Source organism: Tripterygium wilfordii, chromosome 14 (assembly GCF_013401445.1).
Source record: "Tripterygium wilfordii isolate XIE 37 chromosome 14, ASM1340144v1, whole genome shotgun sequence".
Classification (NCBI taxonomy): domain Eukaryota; kingdom Viridiplantae; phylum Streptophyta; class Magnoliopsida; order Celastrales; family Celastraceae; genus Tripterygium; species Tripterygium wilfordii.
The window spans coordinates 3,024,736-3,042,123 of NC_052245.1; the positions used below are offsets into that span (position 1 = coordinate 3,024,736).

A 17,388-nucleotide genomic window follows, 5' to 3' on the forward strand; every position below is an offset into this window, starting at 1 on the left:
CTTTTTTGATTGATGGATGGCTTCAACAGTCTTAATACTCTTATATATATATATATATATATATCTATGTGGTTTGATCATCTCTCTCAGTTGGTCTTATAATTAAATTAATCGGTGTTAATTAACATCGCCGACCAAATCTTGGTGGGACCGTTGTTTTGTCATTTGTGGGCCCCACATGGTGAAGTGGCTAAATGGGGAGTTTTTCAGGGGTTTATTAATGATGTTCAGCACTCCCGATTGATTCAAAGTGGGTCTTCGTCGACTGCTGTGGTCCACATCACATTTCCGTGCCTACAAAGCTCTCTGAGACAAGCAGAGAGACGGGTTATGAACAACAGAGACACGCAGAGAGAGAGAGAGAGAGACAGGGGTGCTTGAATTTTCCTCTGCTGTTGGTGCTGGAATTTTGCAGCAGTTAGAGAGGAAGTAGAGACTAGTGAGAGAGACAGAGAGAGATCTAATGGATTACGGGAGGATACACAAACCACAGGTACGGTTTTCAATTCTCCATATGTAGTTTTGGGTTTGACCCAGTCGAAGATTTGAACAGAAATTTCAAAGGACACCCATTTCTTAGTTTTTGTTGGTTTTGAAGGTTTCAGGTGTTTTTTTTTTCTTAAGCGATGTTTTCTGGTTAATGGAGTTTTTGGGTGTTTTTTTTGGGCTCATTTCAGTGATTTCTTCTGAATGATTGTGCTCTTTGTCTTACTTGGTTCATTGTGAGTGAAAACTTGATCATTGATTTTAGTATCTGTTTTTCTCTTTTCTGATGATTGATTAACTATTAACTCTCATCAATCATGACTGCAGATGTATTTGGGTTGGCCAATATGGTCACTTTTTACTGTATATTTGCCAAAGAAAATATACTAAAATATTTGATTTGGGATTAAATAACTTGAAATTCTGTGTTTAGTGTTGAATTTACTTTGTCATTTGATAGAAGAAAGGTTGTGGATTCAAAGTCTGATATAAGCTAATTGTTTTTCCTTCGACTGAATAATTGCAGACTGGTATAATATCTCCAAGTAAGCTCAGGATGATGCTTATGGGGCCAAACCATCATAGAAAAAAGGATGGATCAAACTCCAACTCTTCAAGGACCTCGCCTACCAAGCTTGAGGATGCTGAGTTTGTCAAAAACAGCTTGTTAGCTTCCAACAGTGGAGATTTTGACGAGGAAGGCCAGTAACTTACCTTCATCTTGATTTTGATAATAAACCATATGTTGGTGGTGTTTTCCATCAAGAAACTAGACCTGATTTGATTCAACTAGAACATTTTCAGTCGTCTTTTGATACTAATTTGGGTAGTTTTATGCACTAAGCATAGCATTTAAATCTAAGGCTCTGTACTGAATTAGACATATGTCTTACAGTTGCAGCTACTAGCTTGGAAGTCTCCTCCGTGCAAGTATCCGGTGAGGCGGCATCAGAGACCGCTCCAGCTGATCCAATTTCTTGCCAGCCAAAGGAGACATTGCCAAGAGAAAATGTCAATGCTGGCCATGTTAAGATGCAGCAATACTCGAAGGGTGATACAGCTAGCTCGAGTGCAGTTCATCCGTTGAGAATACTAGAAGATGAAAGTCTTGATTATGACAGCAATGCTAGTTCTTCCAGCTTTGAATTTGATAAAGGGGAAAGATCATCTCACAATCAGTTTTCAAGAAAGTTCTCTAGACCGGTGCCATCTAAATGGAATGATGCCGAAAAATGGATCATAAACAGGCATATTGTACAACCTAATTATCCTAAGAGGAATGCTCTATACAACCAAACAAATCGGTTACCAGTATCAAATATGGTCAGAGTTGCTCCGGAGGGGGCGTACTGTGATCATAAGTCAGCAAATAGCAGGGTAGCAGATACTAAGCGGGTAGATTTTTGCCAACCTGTGACTCAAATGCCATTGGAGAAGTTCTCTTTTGTTCCTCCTGGAAGTCATCCCATTTCGGGCCAAGCATCTGGGGGAAGTGCATGTGGTGATTTGGGTCCTCTGAATAAGGACTTGAAGGAAGTGGGTCACATGGAGTTACCTTGTACAAAAAGCTCAGCAGAAGATGCAACAGGTAAATCTTCTCATTCCCAGTGCTGTCTTCTGAAAATGTTGTGGCTTAGTAGATTTTCTGTTGCAAATCTAGTGTGGAATCAATGTAGGAAGACATGACATCTAATTTGGACCATTTGGAGAATATGCTCTCTTTAACTGTATCTTCACTATATTTGAATGAAAATATTTCAGCAGTTAGGTAATTACAATTTATAGTTGTATGCTGAGCAGCATATGTTTCTTCTCTTATCATTTCAGCTTTCTGCATTTTTACTGAGGCAAAATAAAATCCTGATTGATGGAAGTCTCTTGTGACGTGACTTGCTTTAAATAATCTATGGTCGTGTTAATAAATTTCCGTAAGTTCACACAATCTTGGAGTTGGGACTGCACCTAGATTGCCACCTTTTAGCAATGGACTCATGTAATGGCTTTATTTTTGTAGAAATGCAAACGGATGGTGTGAAGTTGTTTATATGGAAAATGAAGCAAAACGATATGCGTATTAACTGATTCAGTTTCCTAGAAGTTCTTGTACTTATTAATCAGTCCTGGCGAGGTTCACTAGCCTTTTACAGCTTTAAATAACCTATGGTTGTGAAATGTTAACATGCATTACCAAGACCATTACATGGTCACAATCTGCCGAGTTCTGTTGCCGCTCTATTTCTTCGTTGGGGTGGGAGACTGGGGAAGGATAGGCTTTGTGTACCATATTATATTCTAGAAGAATTTCTGCTCTAGTCAGAATATGTGACCAAGTAATGGCCTTTTATTTCCAATATCTGATTTAATGGTTGAATGATTTGATGAATTTACAATGCAGCTGTTCCTCCTATAAGGGCAGTTTGTATGAGAGACATGGGTACAGAGATGACCCCTCTTCCCAGTCAAGAGCCTTCAAGAACTGCTACCCCTGTTGAGGCAACCACTCCATTTCGTAGCCCAACTTCTTCTATCCCATCTACTCCTCGAAGAGGGGCACCAGCACCCACTCCAACCACTGATGAGGAAACACAGCATCCAATTGAACCTAGCAAAAAAGAATTGTCAGAGCAAGAATTGAAGATAAAGACAAGAAGAGAGATTGTAGCCCTTGGTGTCCAGCTTGGCAAGACGAATATTGCTAATTGGGCAAGTAAAAATGAGCTGGAGAAGAATGCGTCTTCTGTTGACGCAGCTCATATGGAAGAGCTTGGACGGGTTGAATTTGAAAAACGTGCAGCTGCATGGGAGGAAGCTGAAAAATCTAGACACTTGGCGAGGTTTTTATCTACTCGTCTCATAGCATTTTAGCCTATCATGATCTGTGTTTGATTGTTCCAACTTGACTAACAGTGTTTGATATTTTTAGATATAAGCGTGAAGAAATCAAAATCCAAGCATGGGAAAGCCAGCAGAATGCAAAGCTGGAAGCGGAAATGAGGAGGATAGAGGTAATTGTTTGATATTTTTTTCTCAATTTTTAACATCAAAAGATACTGGTTGAAAATGCTGCTTGTATTTCTTTTGAATAGCTTTGAGATTGACATCTTGAAGGGGTCTGAACTGTGAGAGGAAAAAACTAAAGAGTATATCGACCAGAAATTTTTATTCTGTAATAATATATCAAGTTTGAATCACTGTTTACGTAGCATTTGGCTTTGGAAATTGGACTTGCAAACTATGTGGAGTGCCTGCCTGCATGATGTTTCTGGTCACTCGTTAGTGCACTTAAAAAGTCATTGGTTACCGTTCTTCTTAATTAAGCCAGTTAAATGCATATGAACCTCATCATTATCTCCAAAAACTTCTCCTTGAACATGCAGTTATACTATATTAGATTTTCCGTACATAGAATTTTTGCTGGTTGTAATGAAAATGTAAACTTCATACAGGCACAGGTAGAGCAAATGAGAGCCCAAGCTAGCGCGAAAATGGTGAAGAAGATTGCAATGGCAAGGCAAAGATCAGAAGAAAAACGAGCTACCGCAGAAGTCAGGAAAAACCAAGAGGCAGAAAAAACTGTAGCACAAGCCGAATATATCCGCCAAACAGGCAGGATTCCATCAACCCCTTACTTGTGCTGTGGTTGGCTATCTTGAGAACCCAGAAGCCTTGAATTTAAAGAAAAGAACTCATAAACTCATTGAACCAAAGCGTATCATTACATAGACTTTGTTTGGCGTATAATTTTTGGAGTGATTTACCTGTAATCATCATTGGCATAAGTGATCACATCCTATCAGGTCAATGACCCTTTTCTTGCTTCATCACCTAAATACTAATATTTACATGTTAAGCTAGACTACATATACACACAAACACACATGGAGGACGTTTGGCACCTCGATGTCGACTCTTCGCCACCTAGGGATTAGGGTTGTAGTATGTTTCAAGTGTTGGGTTGTTCGCCCATTAAAGCGGCACGGGAGTTGGGTTAAGAACGTCGTTCTTAAATGGGTTTGCGACACAAAGGACAGATTGGATTGTGTATCAACCAATTGTTAATACAAGGGAGGTGGAAGACATGCCTGCATTCTGGAAGTACTCTGCAGGATATCCCTTTCACATAGTTTACCATGCAAATGGGGCAGCTTTTATCGCAGTTTTCACTGTTTAGCACATAACCATATACCATTTCTATCATGGCGTTAAACCCAAGATCCCTGCGCAGTACCTCCACGAATCTATGGAGTTTTGTCTTCTCATCATCCGATGATCTGCTACCAGATGATGTGCCTCCTGTTTTTGGCTTTACAGTTTCTGCTCCCATTCAATCTTAGCAGATGATTGTGAGACACAGATTGGTTTGCATATTAGAGGTAGTTCAACGCAGGATTGATTGTAAGGTTGATGTGAAATAATTCTGAATAAATTTCATTTCTTTCTTTTCTTGGTTTTAATTCTCAAGCATGGATCTTCATGATACATGCTTGTATTAATAAAAGATTACCATGTCTACATAATATAATAGCTGTATTCCGTGTGGAATGTTGATCTTTATTATGACGGAACATGCAGTGCAGAAATTATTTTTTTTTAAAATACTGTTGAGAAATAAGATTCTCATTGGAATTGAACATTGGACACAAATATGCCTAACCTAATCGATTGTCAATGGAACCCCTCACATTAGTGCGGTGCAGAATATAAACTAATAATTAATAATCATTTAATTTTTTGGTTATTCTACATATTAATTACCACGATAAGATTTTTTGTAACAAGATTTGATGGTTTTTTTAGAAGATGATTTTGCCATCTGATAGAATATTTGCACTACAAAAGAAGCATTTGTATTTAATGGGCCCTTCATTCTTAATAGGCCCATTCGTATCCTGAAGGATCTGAATTGGACGGGTACTAAAAGCTTAATGGGCTAGCCCGGTTAAATGTGTGGGTCTTACCACTTTAATTGGCCCGTGGGTTTATGATGTGGGCCAGATCGGTCTAAAAAAGCCAGGCCTGGTTGAAATTGGGATTGGGGCCCGAGAAAGGGGAAAAGAGTAGACACTGGACTGGAGAAAGGAAAGAAGACTACCACTGGTTGTTAAAGAGTGAAGAAAAAAAATGCAAGAGGGAACACGTTCAAAGGTTCACATGGTCATATTGATCTTCGTCCTATATGAAAAACCTCAAGCACGTAAGATCTCCCATTCCACGTGCACCAAATCAATTACAGGGCCTTTGATTCGTGGGAAGGACTCCAAAAAAATTTTCTGGACTTGAGAGTTGAACCGAGACTCTCTTATCTTTCGCAAGAGTGAATCCCGACAACTTATCACCTAGCCAACTCGTTTCCATCCTTTTGTCTTATCCCATCCCTCCATTTGGAGTTGTGGTGGTCCTCTCAATCAAATTTGGATTTTTTGAGGGGCATTTTTGGGTGGTTGTTGAATAGGGAACCCCACCCTTTTAATAATTGATATTTGATAGGGCCCTACCTTGTCACTATTCCATATCCATCTCAAAAGTAAAAAAGAAAAAAGGGTAGTTCTTTGTACTCACCAAGTCACAGGATCCACAACTTAGCACCCAGAAAACATTAGCTTTCAATTCCAACTTTATACAGTGGGAAGCCTGTCTCACCTGAACAACTCACTCTCTTCCATGGTCTCTCTCTCTCATGTAGAACTGTCTTCAGAGTGTTGTAAGGACCATATTTGTCCACAACAATGGTTCTGCTGATTAATCAGGGCACCCCCACACTTATTGGGTGCTAATTGACACCCCAGACTCCACAAAGAAGAGCCCTTGTTGATTCTTGAAAATAAGAAGGGAAAAAAACAAAAGGAAACTTTGAGAAAAAGAGAAAAAATCTGTCTAATCTAAAGAGTGTGAAGAAGTTTTCCATTCCTAGCTCCAATAAAAACCCATCAACTGCGATTGGATCTCCAAAATGTCTTAATATATCCATACCATCTCTTGAAACCATTTTACTATTCATTTCAATAAAATCTATCAAGATTATCAATCATCATCCAAATCTTTGTCCCCAAAGTTTGGGATAAATTTGGGGTAAGCTACAACACATATCATTTTAAGAGATTTTCTCGCAACTTATCTTGAATAGTGTTACTCCAACCTTAGATCTAAGCGTGACCATGCATCCAATGAAACATTCACATGTATACTACATGCGTATTTTGGATATCTTGATCTCTTAATAGGCAACACTCTAAACCATACATATCTCATATAAATGATCTATATAACTTTCCTTAAGCACCCCATCATATGCCTTCTTCAAGTATTAAATATTAAATGAAGATGTTTTATCCACAGATCCCCTTAATAAAATACCCCCTCCATGCAGGATCGTCTCGGCATAAAACCAAGTTGATTTTTGGGTTTCAGTTCATCATTAATTTGACAGAACAATAAGTGAAAACGAGCGACTATGTCTAGAAAACTTGGAATCCTAACAAAATAGGGGTGACATGTGTTTCAGTAGCGTAGATATAACAAAGAGAGATTATGTAATTACTGTAGGCGAGTATACATTATAATAAGTACCAACTGAGTAGCCCTTCTTACCTATAAAGCAGTTTGAAGAAGAGCCACCAATATTACAAAAGAGAGCATATGGGTTGCTAAACTGCTCAAGTTTTTTCAGTATTCTACAGACCCCACAGAAGTTATACCAGAGTTTAGATTTCTAGAATCTTGACTGCTCATGTAATTATCGCATATGCCATTAGAGAGCCGTTGCATTGGGGCAGATTTCAGAAACTCTAAGCCATGCTTGCCCATTTGCTGCACTTCTTGCGGTGAAAGTATCTTGATACACCACACACTGTTCACAAACTCCCTGTACCATTAACGGAACAAGAGTGAGCAAATCACCAAGTCCAGAGGAAATATCAAGAGCAGTTTTTTGCATTCATATCAATACAAGTATTCGAAGCAAATGATGGACAGAAGAGAATCATGGATTCAAATAAACACTAACCATAGAATAATATGTAATAACAGGCTTGGGAACGAACTGAGAATGGCTAGTAGTTTCTTAAAATGTAGAACACCCAACAAGGGTGCAGAGAGGTAAGGGAATATGACTCTGAAGACCATCCAAAACAAGAAAAAAAAAAATTCTAAATCTTCTTTGACCATAGTCACTTTGATTCTAGGAATTTATATATGTGAAAATCATTACGTTTGGAATATTAAATGACCAAGACAATCCCTCATTTACTTTAGTATCATTTCTTCTGCACTATCCGAGGTAGTAAATTTAACCAAATCATTCGAGAATAAACAGTAAAAGATGAGCACTCACTGCCAAGGGTCATCACCAAGGAGAAGAACATCATTCTCCCGGTCAACAAATACAAGCTGCCAGCCTGATCTCAGGGGGTCCTCCAACAGGCCTTCAAGGCCAAACATACGCGCAAGCTCACCACGCAGCTCATGGTAGCTGCTGAATTTGGTGATATCCAGTGACCTTCCAAAGGACCCCGACATATAAACCTGTAAATAAAAATATAGCCATGTCAGTAGTGAAGAAATTGCATGCATCACTATTGCACCACAATCACAAGAGAAAACTTCTAGGGCCCCAGTCAACATAAATTAGTATTAGAATGCCAACAAGGAAAAACTCACCTTGACAAAGGTATTACTTTGTGAATTCTCTTGACCAACATTGTCTGGGGACTGCAGGGCACCTGATTCAACAATGCAACTTGAAGGAGTCATTGCTGCGTTGAGAGAAAAATCAAGGCCTGCATTACTCATATAATTAGAAGCAAAGGGTATAGTTGCGGCGTCATTATCGTTGCCAGCTCCACGAAGGCTTGCCAATTCATTCTGCATCAAGAGAGATGAATGCTCAATATTGACACCAAATAAAAGATGGCTCTGTGGATCAGTGCTCCCATTTTGGTCTATCAAACACTCCCTGTCAGGAAAAGGAGGCAGTGTAACAGAGTTCTGAGAGACATTCGTCTGGAGTGGCCCCAACTCTTCCACCCGGGGCATATTACATGAAGAAGCTCCAGAAGAAATAATAGGTTCAATCGCAGCTCTCTTTGATGGCCAGGTACCAGAAGCTATCAGTGGGTTTGTTCTAGGCATGTTGAGCATGTGAGATGATACATCCTGCGGAAATGAACCCAATAGACTTTGCAGCGGAGAAACATTAGAGCTAGTCACAAGGTTCCCTGTTGAACCAGAGAAACTCCGCTGTTGAGAAAGTGAAGAGATAACTTGCAATGCTGGTGACTGGGATTGAGAAGGAAACTGAGAAATTGCAGAGACAGTATTCGAAATCTGTGAATGGTCAGCCAGTTGCTGTTGCTGGGGTAGTGACAGAGGCAGTTGCTGTTGCTGGGGTAGTGATAGAGGCAGTTGCTGTTGCTGGGGTAGTGATAGAGGCAGTTGCTGTTGCTGCCGACTACTCAGCACACGCTGATGCTGTGCTTGTTGATGGAGGATTTGTGACTGAATTTGAACTTCAGACTGAGAGAAAGGCTGCTGATTCTCCGGTACATGTTGAAGGTAGACTTGTTGAGGCTGAGGCTGAGGCTGCTGCACTTGGGGCTGAATCAAAGCCGCATTCCTCCCAGAAAGATTATGTGGCTGCTGGAATTGCAGAAGGGATGCAGGTGTCAGTTTTGCATGATCTACAGACCTCATCTCTTGTAGTGCAGCGGCAGCCATAGCTTGGTACATGTCAGGTTGCAGACCAAGCATGGAAGCATCAAGCCTAGGCTGCATCCATGGTGACATTCCGATTCCCTGGAAGCTCATAGATGGGATTCCAAGATCTCCATCTCCTCTGACCCACATAAGTGGAGAATTCATTCCTAGATCATCATCCTTGATGCCTAACAAAGAAAAGTAACCAAATTAAGAGAGAATGTAACACGTGAAAGGTTATCCTGATATATTACTTAAGACTTACTCCCACATTCAGAATTTAAGATGATAGAAGACAAAAGTATGCATAGAATTAAAACAGGCAGAAGTATCAGCATTCAAACATACCACTAAATGAGGGTAGTCCTGGTGGCCATGGACGTTTAAACCTAACAGAAAATGGAGATGGATACATCGGGAAAGTTGTTAGTGGTTCAATCTCCCATAGTGAAACTCTTGGCTGCCTTTCCCCTGCCGTGGACTCATCCCAGCCAACCTTCATTTATTAGTAAAAAATCCATCAAAACTTGCACAAATGGCAGACACACACAGACGCAACGCAAAACACCAAGCAACGGAATTTTATGGAAGTTAATCTTGACAAAGCAAGAATACATGGAGCAATATTTCAAAACAACACAACTTAATCAAGTTGTTCTTGACGAACCTTGACTGAACGCCAGTGTGAGCTTGGCCAGCGAGTAGGATCCAAGTCACCTATACCAGTTACAGTGCCCATGTAGCTGAAAAATACACACTTGTCAGATGAATATGTCATACAGATTACCAAAAAATTATATGAACAGAAGGAAGCAATAGATATATAATTGAGGCATTTAGATAATCTCACGGTGATCAGATGGGACATCACTGTAACAGCCTACCATCATGACGAAACACCCACGAGATGGTCACATAATTTTCTTACAATTTCTTTGCCCCATATACCAGTTACCAGGGATAACTTTCCCCTTACCGCTACATTACAGCATGCCTGAGAGATCAAATTTCCTCTCTATACTACCTCATAATGATGAATTCCAAAAATTCTGTACATGGTAGTCACAGCAATTATAGTCAGTGACGAGTAAAATGAAGGGTAGCAAACCCACCGACGAACACTCGATTCTTCTGTTTCAAAAAGCATCCTAAAGCGCATGCCAACGGAGACACGGGTATGATAGACCGCTTTAACATACTTTGCCAACGGTATGACAAATTCTGATGGGCTAGCCCTGAATAAGAAATAATGTCAGTCTGAAAGAGTAAGACGGTGTATATTTCTAATATTTGCCCAAATGAACAAAATTATACCTTGGGTTAAAAAATATGGTGAAGCGGCTATTTGTTGTAGCTGCATGAGCTGCAGCAGCAAGAAGCCCTAAGTGCATACTATCGCTTGATAAGACTGACGAAGGCATTACAGTTTGTGGACGATTAGCACGTCGAATGCCAAGAAGTAATTGATTCTTTTCATTCCTAACAAAAGAAATAAGTATCAGACTTTCCGCCAAAATATTTGTGAAGAAACGCATAACTTAGAGACATATTCAAATACGTCAGAGAACCAAGATGTTCAAATGGGAAAACTATGAGAGTGTCACTACAATAACATAAAGCAAATGAGTCAAGAAAGGACAAATCAAAGTGTTCTTTCCTGAAACTTACGATAAAGTATGCAGCCAAAACAAACACACTCAACATTACAAAATTCATCAAAAATCCATTGGCATATCTTTCCCAAAGTATCTAGGATTCAAGTCCCATAACATGGGATAGTTGGAACTATAAAATTTTTAGACCACGGAAATACAATTTCTCAAAAAGATTACGCACAGAAAGTAAGATGTCTTAAACTGATCAAAGCTCAAATAAAGACTACACAAGATACAATGTGAAGGAACGTACAAAGGACTAGTGAATACCCACCAGATAAAGATCACGGAATCACCAGTAACAAGTCTTTTGGCACTTACAAACACACTCCAACCTGTTGTGAGAAGGTGCCTTTTGGGTTGGCCTACATAAAGAACGAAAGATAAATAACTAATGGTTGCTGTAATGAACTGCATACTCCTTCAAACATTTGTAAGATAATAACATGGATTTTACTGCATGGAAAGTTTTAATCTGAAGTTCAATGATCAATAAGTTATTTTTAGAGCAGACTTAAAGCACAGATATATACGATTCCTCAATTAATAGAATAGAAGCAACAAAGGAGTAATCTTAGTTTAATTTTCCTGTTGAAAAAGAGCAATATAGAGAAGTAATGAAACAATAGCAGATCTAAGTAGCTTAAAATTTCTTATAGTAAACAATAGAAATTAACTACACATTCTGCACATGGTAGCTTTGATAGTTATAGAAACAAATACAAAGCTTTTAAAATTAATCTCATATATCCTAAACCGAATCACTTAAAAACTCCATTCTGCATACAACCATATCCGAGAATAACAGTCAATTGAATGCATGTCTCGATAGCATCAACGATGCCATCAAGGATAGGGCTAATGTGACAATGATGAATAATTCTCATTAATCAAGTCAAAAGAGAACCAATACTTTCGCAGTTGTAGTTCATAACAGCAAAGATCATGAAAGTTAAAGTCAAAATTTTCCAACGGATACCTAGAAAGAGCTTGCATTTCAGAACTATTTCCTTTAAAAACTCACCACGGAAAATGTGCCGGAATTTCCACTCATTATCATGAAGATCCCTGGCAATCAATTCTTGAGCTGGAGGCTGCTGAGAGAAATCCTGTATGTCAAGAATTATGATGTTAGAGATTTTCCTGTAAACACTGAACAAAACTAATGATCGAATTCCCAAACCACGGTGCACACTAACCAAAGGAGGAAAAACTTTTTCAGCTGCCCGACGAGGGACAGAGAATCCTCCATGAGTACTGGTATCACTGGCAGTCAAAGTTTTACAAAAATAATTTGTTGGCTGTTTGCTGGGAATACCCAACTCTGCTGGAAGGTAGGCTTCCTTCTGCTCTTGCTGCAGCAGGTCAATTTAAGAATCTTTAACAAGCTACCACACAAGGTTAAAGAGACAGATACCAAATGTGAGTCGACAATATGTGCCATACCTGACTCAGTGGTTGCAACGTCATCTGTGCATATACTTCGTCTGTTTCAACATCGGCCTGAAGTTGGTATCTTTTTAGCTTTTAAATAAGTTCTCAAGAAAATAAAAAGGTTCAAAACCAGAATTCAATAATATAAAATTATTAAAACCACCCTTACATGCATTGTAATATCATGAAGCTGGCATATAAGTTGTGGAGGTAAGCTTGGGTAGTTAGGGATGTGAGCATCCACTTCCTTGTTGGTCGTGGCAGCAACCTAAACAGAGTAATAAGTTGTTCTTAAGAAAGGGAATGAAGGTTGCAAATGATCGTATCTTAACATAATGCATAAGTGTGTTTCAAGCCAACAATGGAAGATCTTGAAGAATGAAGCAAAGCCACCAGAGATATACTTGAAGCTCCAAAAACAATCGACAAGCAACATTCTTGACATACAGCAATTCTTAATTATTCAAATGCAAAGTTGCACAATCAATATACTAAATAGCAATACAATCTATCGCCAGAAAAGCAACAAGATCTTATTAAGCTCTACTGGCGAAAAAAAGGCAAATAAGTTCAATTTTCCGAACACATAAGGCCTTCACATGGGTGCAAAGCTAGATGATGCTGATAACTGATTGGAAAGTAGAAGCAGTTATCAGTTATCGCACTTAATTGGTAAACTGTGTACTTATATTCCAAATAAAAAAGATAAACTGACCTGCTCACTGTGACCTTGTGGGAAGTAAACAACACGGCCACCAAGAGCAGGAAGAGAAACAAGAGGACCAGCACAAGCATGCCATAGTTCAGAGTTCAAAACCCTTTTCTCCCCTGCAAAATTTAATTGCGCCAAGAAGCGAAAATTTCCATATTTCAGGTTTCAAAAGTTATTAGGATCACCAATTATGGACAAGTAAAAGCAAGAATAGAAATTTCATAATTTAGGCGAAACTTTTAAAGTTCATAGTATTTTTTGCAATTTTAAAAACTTTAATCAAAAAGGCAAACTAATAAGGAAAATTTTGTTTTTGCTCATCATTTCAATAATCAAGGAGAGGTTACTAAATTCTATATCTCAGAGAGAGCCAGACTGAAACAAAAAGCTGCAATTAACATTAGCATACCTTCCTCGGGTTGTGGGTTAAAACCTGCTGATGACAGCCTCATTTTGAAGAGATTAGTACAAGATTACTTCCAAATCCTAAGTGGAAACCCACAAATGAATAAATCCCAAAACCCACTTTTTCAAGCAGGCACCATAATACAACGAACTTACCCCTTGGCAACCCCTATTTTTGTTTCTTCTACTCCCCAGAAGACCATGACTCCACCACTCCCCTTCGACAACCAAACCCAATTGAGAATTTCTCTCACATACCCATCAAAGGGAAAATAGAAAGGAAACCAACTTTAGCATGTGATAGATACGTCACGGAGATTCAGGTACAAACAACAAAGAGAAGTATGAAACCCGGGGCAAATCCTCAACCGAATCCGGTTTTGCTACAAAAGACGATTGGTTTTAATCTCATGAGCGCCCAATTATCATGACCCCCACCCAAGCACCTGCAGTATACCAATCTACAACCAGAAATCTTTGTTCCACAAAACCCTCACCAAGTGGACCTCCACATTTAGTTCTACAGACCCAAATTACTTGTAACTGGGGGTTTCACAGTCAACAAATTAAGCAGCAAAAGGAGAAACCCAATAACGCAATCAAGCCAAAATCGGGTAGAACTGTAGAAGAGTAGTAGATCTCAGCTCGGAAGTAGCAGAGACTGCCAAACAAAAAAAAACAGAGGAGTAGATCGCAAGCTAGAAACCCAACACCACCACTAAACAGTGCAAACGTACAAGTACTTAGATTTGGAGACTCGCGTATTAATTACTTTGAAAACTATATTGAAGCTAAATGGGCATGGAATCGATAACTGCTCTAAGGGATTTTAAACCTCTGACACAGAATCATTGCATGTTTATACACATAAAATTGAGGTGGGTATTTATGGGTTTGGGCTATTGTTTTCAGTGGAGGAAGAAATACTGGTGGTTGTGGTGGCGGACCTGCTACTCGTACAACTACAACTACTGCAACTTTTACCTTTTTCCCCTCTCCGTCTCTCTCTATTCGCTGAATGAAAGAAATAAACACACAACCGCCATTATTATTGGTTGCCTTTTTTTATATCAACAGTGAAAAAAGTGAAGCAAAGACTGGAGGAAAGAGAGTGTCTATCACTCTATCTGCATAAGAGAGAGTGAGATTTTTATGGCAGTAGATTAGAGAGAGAGTGGGAGAGAGTTTTCATTCCTTGTTTCCCTTTCTTCAAAAATTGTGACTTTTGTTCATCTCAATTCTCAAACACTGTTTTTTAAGTGAGAAATTGACACAGGTGACCTCCATTGATTAAAAGGACAAAGCATCAAGCTTTTGCAAAATTTACAAAAACATTGATGGAAGGAATGATTAGACGGCACTGTACCAGGCATCCTGATATGGTCCAATTGTTTTCCATCACAAACCCACTTGAAACCCAACTCCTCCTTAAATTTATGTTACTTTGGATGGTTTGATTGCCATATTATAAAACAGAAAGATACTATTATGGACCGGGATATTGATCCCATTGAAGAATGAGAGAGTGGGAGTACCTTACATTACATTATGATATTGACTTTGAAACTGTTATTATGGACTTGATAAAGATAAATAAAGAAAAACAATTAAGAATTAAAAGAACAAACCAGAGAGAGAGAGAGGAATTTGTGGATGCAAAAACTTTATAATAATAAATAATATGATAGGGTGGTCGATTATTGATGGATCTAGCATTCCAAAATTTTTCTATAGTTAGGTCCACCAATCTTACTGTTGGGTGTTTGTGTAGAGTACTGTTATTGAAAATGAGCTTGTTAAGAGTTGTAATAGAGGACTAGAGGAAGGGTCCATCTCATTTAAAACTTGAGAATTGATCAAAACCTTACTTTGGCATCATTTCTTTATTTAGTTATGATGAATAGGTCGTACATAAATGTAATCAAGAGCATATGAGTACTTTTCTTTAAATAATAGACCGTCACTATGACTATTATGCATGGATCTTGGTTGATTGCCAACCTGTTTTTGCGGACGTCTTACGATTTGGTTTTGTTCTTCTTTATATATGTTGTTTTGTAGGGCTTTCTCTATGGATTATCTTTTATTGTTGAGATATGTTGTTATTGTTTGTGTTGCTGGTTTATGGAGTTGGGATTTAACTAGAGCTTTTGATTTTGTTTGGTCTGTACATGTACATCTTAGCATGTGTCTGGTCGTTCTTTTTGCGAAACGATGTTCTCCAAGCCAACCTAAGTCCATCTAATCCTCTATATTGGTTCTCAGCCGGATCCAACCAGTCTCTTAGTAGGGTAAAAGGTCGCATTCCTTGTGAGATGTATTTTCAATTTGTTTTTGTTTTTGAATTTTTGTTAGATTTAAAATTCTGATTTATATTCGAAAGTTTTTATTTTGATGGTTATGTTGGTGTATTGTAATTTTACTTTTAGCCATAATACTTATAGTCTTACAAAACAAAAAGAACATAGCTTCTTAGCTATTTAGCTTGAGGAGCCTAGTTGGGTTAGGGCTAGCTATTGATGCTGTGCATCCCCATCCTTGAATGAACTATTTCCAATAATTCAAAGGAATTTAGTTAAGAAAATGTTGATGAATAGACTCACTTTCAATATCGAAACCAACAAACCTATTTCAATCCGAGTGATGTGGTTAATCAATCATAACAAGTACCTCTAATCCTTAGCAATCCCAATTTCACTTTATGCTGATGTATCTTAAATAATAATTAAGAATAAAACAAATATGTTAATTTAATTGATAACCACGAGTAGCTCATATAACACTCGAGTGTGTGATATCTCATAAAAATCTCGAGTTCGAGCATTCTCATCCCCTTCATCCGTAGTAAAAAAATATATTTGTTAATGTAATATTCAATCATTTTATTTGTTACTTTATTTAACTTGTTTACTTGTAACCTCTCCAGTACAATGAGAAACATAAAGTCCCACGTTGAAAAATTAAGAGAGTAATCACCACTTAATAAGAGATATCAGACCAAGGGGTAAATGATATGGACTTGGATATCGATCCAACTCATGGGCGCAACGAAGATTGATGTAGATAGATGATGATTCACAGCCCTTCAATCAAAGGCATGCATCTCTGAACATTTTTGGTGAAACTTTTTAATGAAATACACAATCTTTATTTTATGATCCACAGATTTGTGTGGATTTTGCATTCAAGTATGCTAAAGTATTAAGATTTAACGTTTTCTTAAAGACTTGAATGATCATTATTGGTAATTAAGGTTTTATTTCAGGAAGTTTTTTTTTATAATTAGCTATGATTAAAGCATGACATTAATTTAAATACGAGGAGTTTGGAATAATTAGTGGATTTTCCTTCTATCAAGGAAACAAACACAATTGATTCAGGTCGCATGCCTAAATAATATTCGAGTTTTTCAAAAAATAATCAATTTTAGAACTGTGCTTTGTAATAATGTAAGTGATTGATTGACTTCAAATAATTCATTAGATATTTAGATCGATCGCATGTATATCTTCAAACACATCAATACGAGTTACTAAGTACCGTTGTTACAATCAAAATAAGTATAGTCTACTGTCTAAGTAAACAATAATCAACTCCTAACCTAATAGTTACGAGGGGGCATTCTCTCGTTCGACGTCGTGGTTTTGATTTCCATCAAATCCGTACATGGTATTATCATGAGTCTCTCTAAAATATTGTGAGCTTTCAAAGATCAAATCTATCATTTAGAGAGAGAGGAAATCTATCATTCAATTGAAAGGAAATATTCTTCTTCTTTTTTCTTTTTTTTTAATTTACCTAAACCTAGACAACAAAAACACACACACAAAAAAATTATATCTAATGGTGATGGACTAGGAGGGCATAAATTTTGCTAGAGGTCTAAACTCTGAACTTTGATTCTTTGAAGATGTGGGTGGGTGTGAATCGGAAAATCACAAACTCAATTGGTGCAATCTTGTCATTACGCACTTCTTGAGGGACGCTTCTGCAGTTCGAGATAAA

At 38.1% G+C, this 17,388-nt stretch overlaps 2 protein-coding genes across 2 annotated transcripts; one reads left to right on the plus strand and one right to left on the minus strand.

The window, feature by feature from the left end:
* The first annotated feature begins 241 nt into the window (after positions 1–241).
* On the plus strand, positions 242–4,310 carry LOC120015675. The gene is made up of 6 exons (XM_038868201.1): positions 242–493; positions 1,013–1,187; positions 1,382–2,074; positions 2,882–3,320; positions 3,410–3,491; positions 3,933–4,310. Exons 1-6 carry the CDS (start codon positions 464–466, stop codon positions 4,137–4,139), a joined length of 1,626 nt encoding a protein of 541 aa, XP_038724129.1. The 5' UTR covers positions 242–463; the 3' UTR covers positions 4,140–4,310.
* A 2,630-nt stretch (positions 4,311–6,940) lies between these two features.
* On the minus strand, positions 6,941–14,756 carry LOC120014871 (auxin response factor 6-like). Its single transcript, XM_038866975.1, has 14 exons — positions 13,388–14,756; positions 12,982–13,094; positions 12,436–12,534; positions 12,279–12,335; positions 12,032–12,187; positions 11,857–11,941; positions 11,107–11,197; positions 10,492–10,656; positions 10,290–10,412; positions 9,845–9,920; positions 9,526–9,673; positions 8,143–9,365; positions 7,817–8,007; positions 6,941–7,348 (listed from the first exon to the last, which is right to left on the minus strand). Exons 1-14 carry the CDS (start codon positions 13,428–13,430, stop codon positions 7,150–7,152), a joined length of 2,769 nt encoding a protein of 922 aa, XP_038722903.1. The 5' UTR covers positions 13,431–14,756; the 3' UTR covers positions 6,941–7,149.
* Positions 14,757–17,388: the final 2,632 nt, after the last annotated feature.

What these genes read in the sequence shown, in the direction of transcription:
- LOC120015675 (XM_038868201.1), top strand. Translation starts at nt 464, where the DNA reads ATGGATTACGGGAGGATACACAAACCACAG. An exon ending in GGAGGATACACAAACCACAG is followed by an intron (nt 494 to 1,012) that starts GTACGGTTTTCA and finishes GAATAATTGCAG; the next exon opens with ACTGGTATAATATCTCCAAG. An exon ending in CGGAAATGAGGAGGATAGAG is followed by an intron (nt 3,492 to 3,932) that starts GTAATTGTTTGA and finishes AACTTCATACAG; the next exon opens with GCACAGGTAGAGCAAATGAG.
- LOC120014871 (XM_038866975.1), bottom strand. Translation starts at nt 13,430, where the DNA reads ATGAGGCTGTCATCAGCAGGTTTTAACCCACAACCCGAGGAAG. An exon ending in GATTCCGTGATCTTTATCTG is followed by an intron (nt 10,657 to 11,106) that starts GTGGGTATTCAC and finishes TTCTTTTGTTAG; the next exon opens with GAATGAAAAGAATCAATTAC. An exon ending in CTTGGTGATGACCCTTGGCA is followed by an intron (nt 7,349 to 7,816) that starts GTGAGTGCTCAT and finishes TTAATGGTACAG; the next exon opens with GGAGTTTGTGAACAGTGTGT.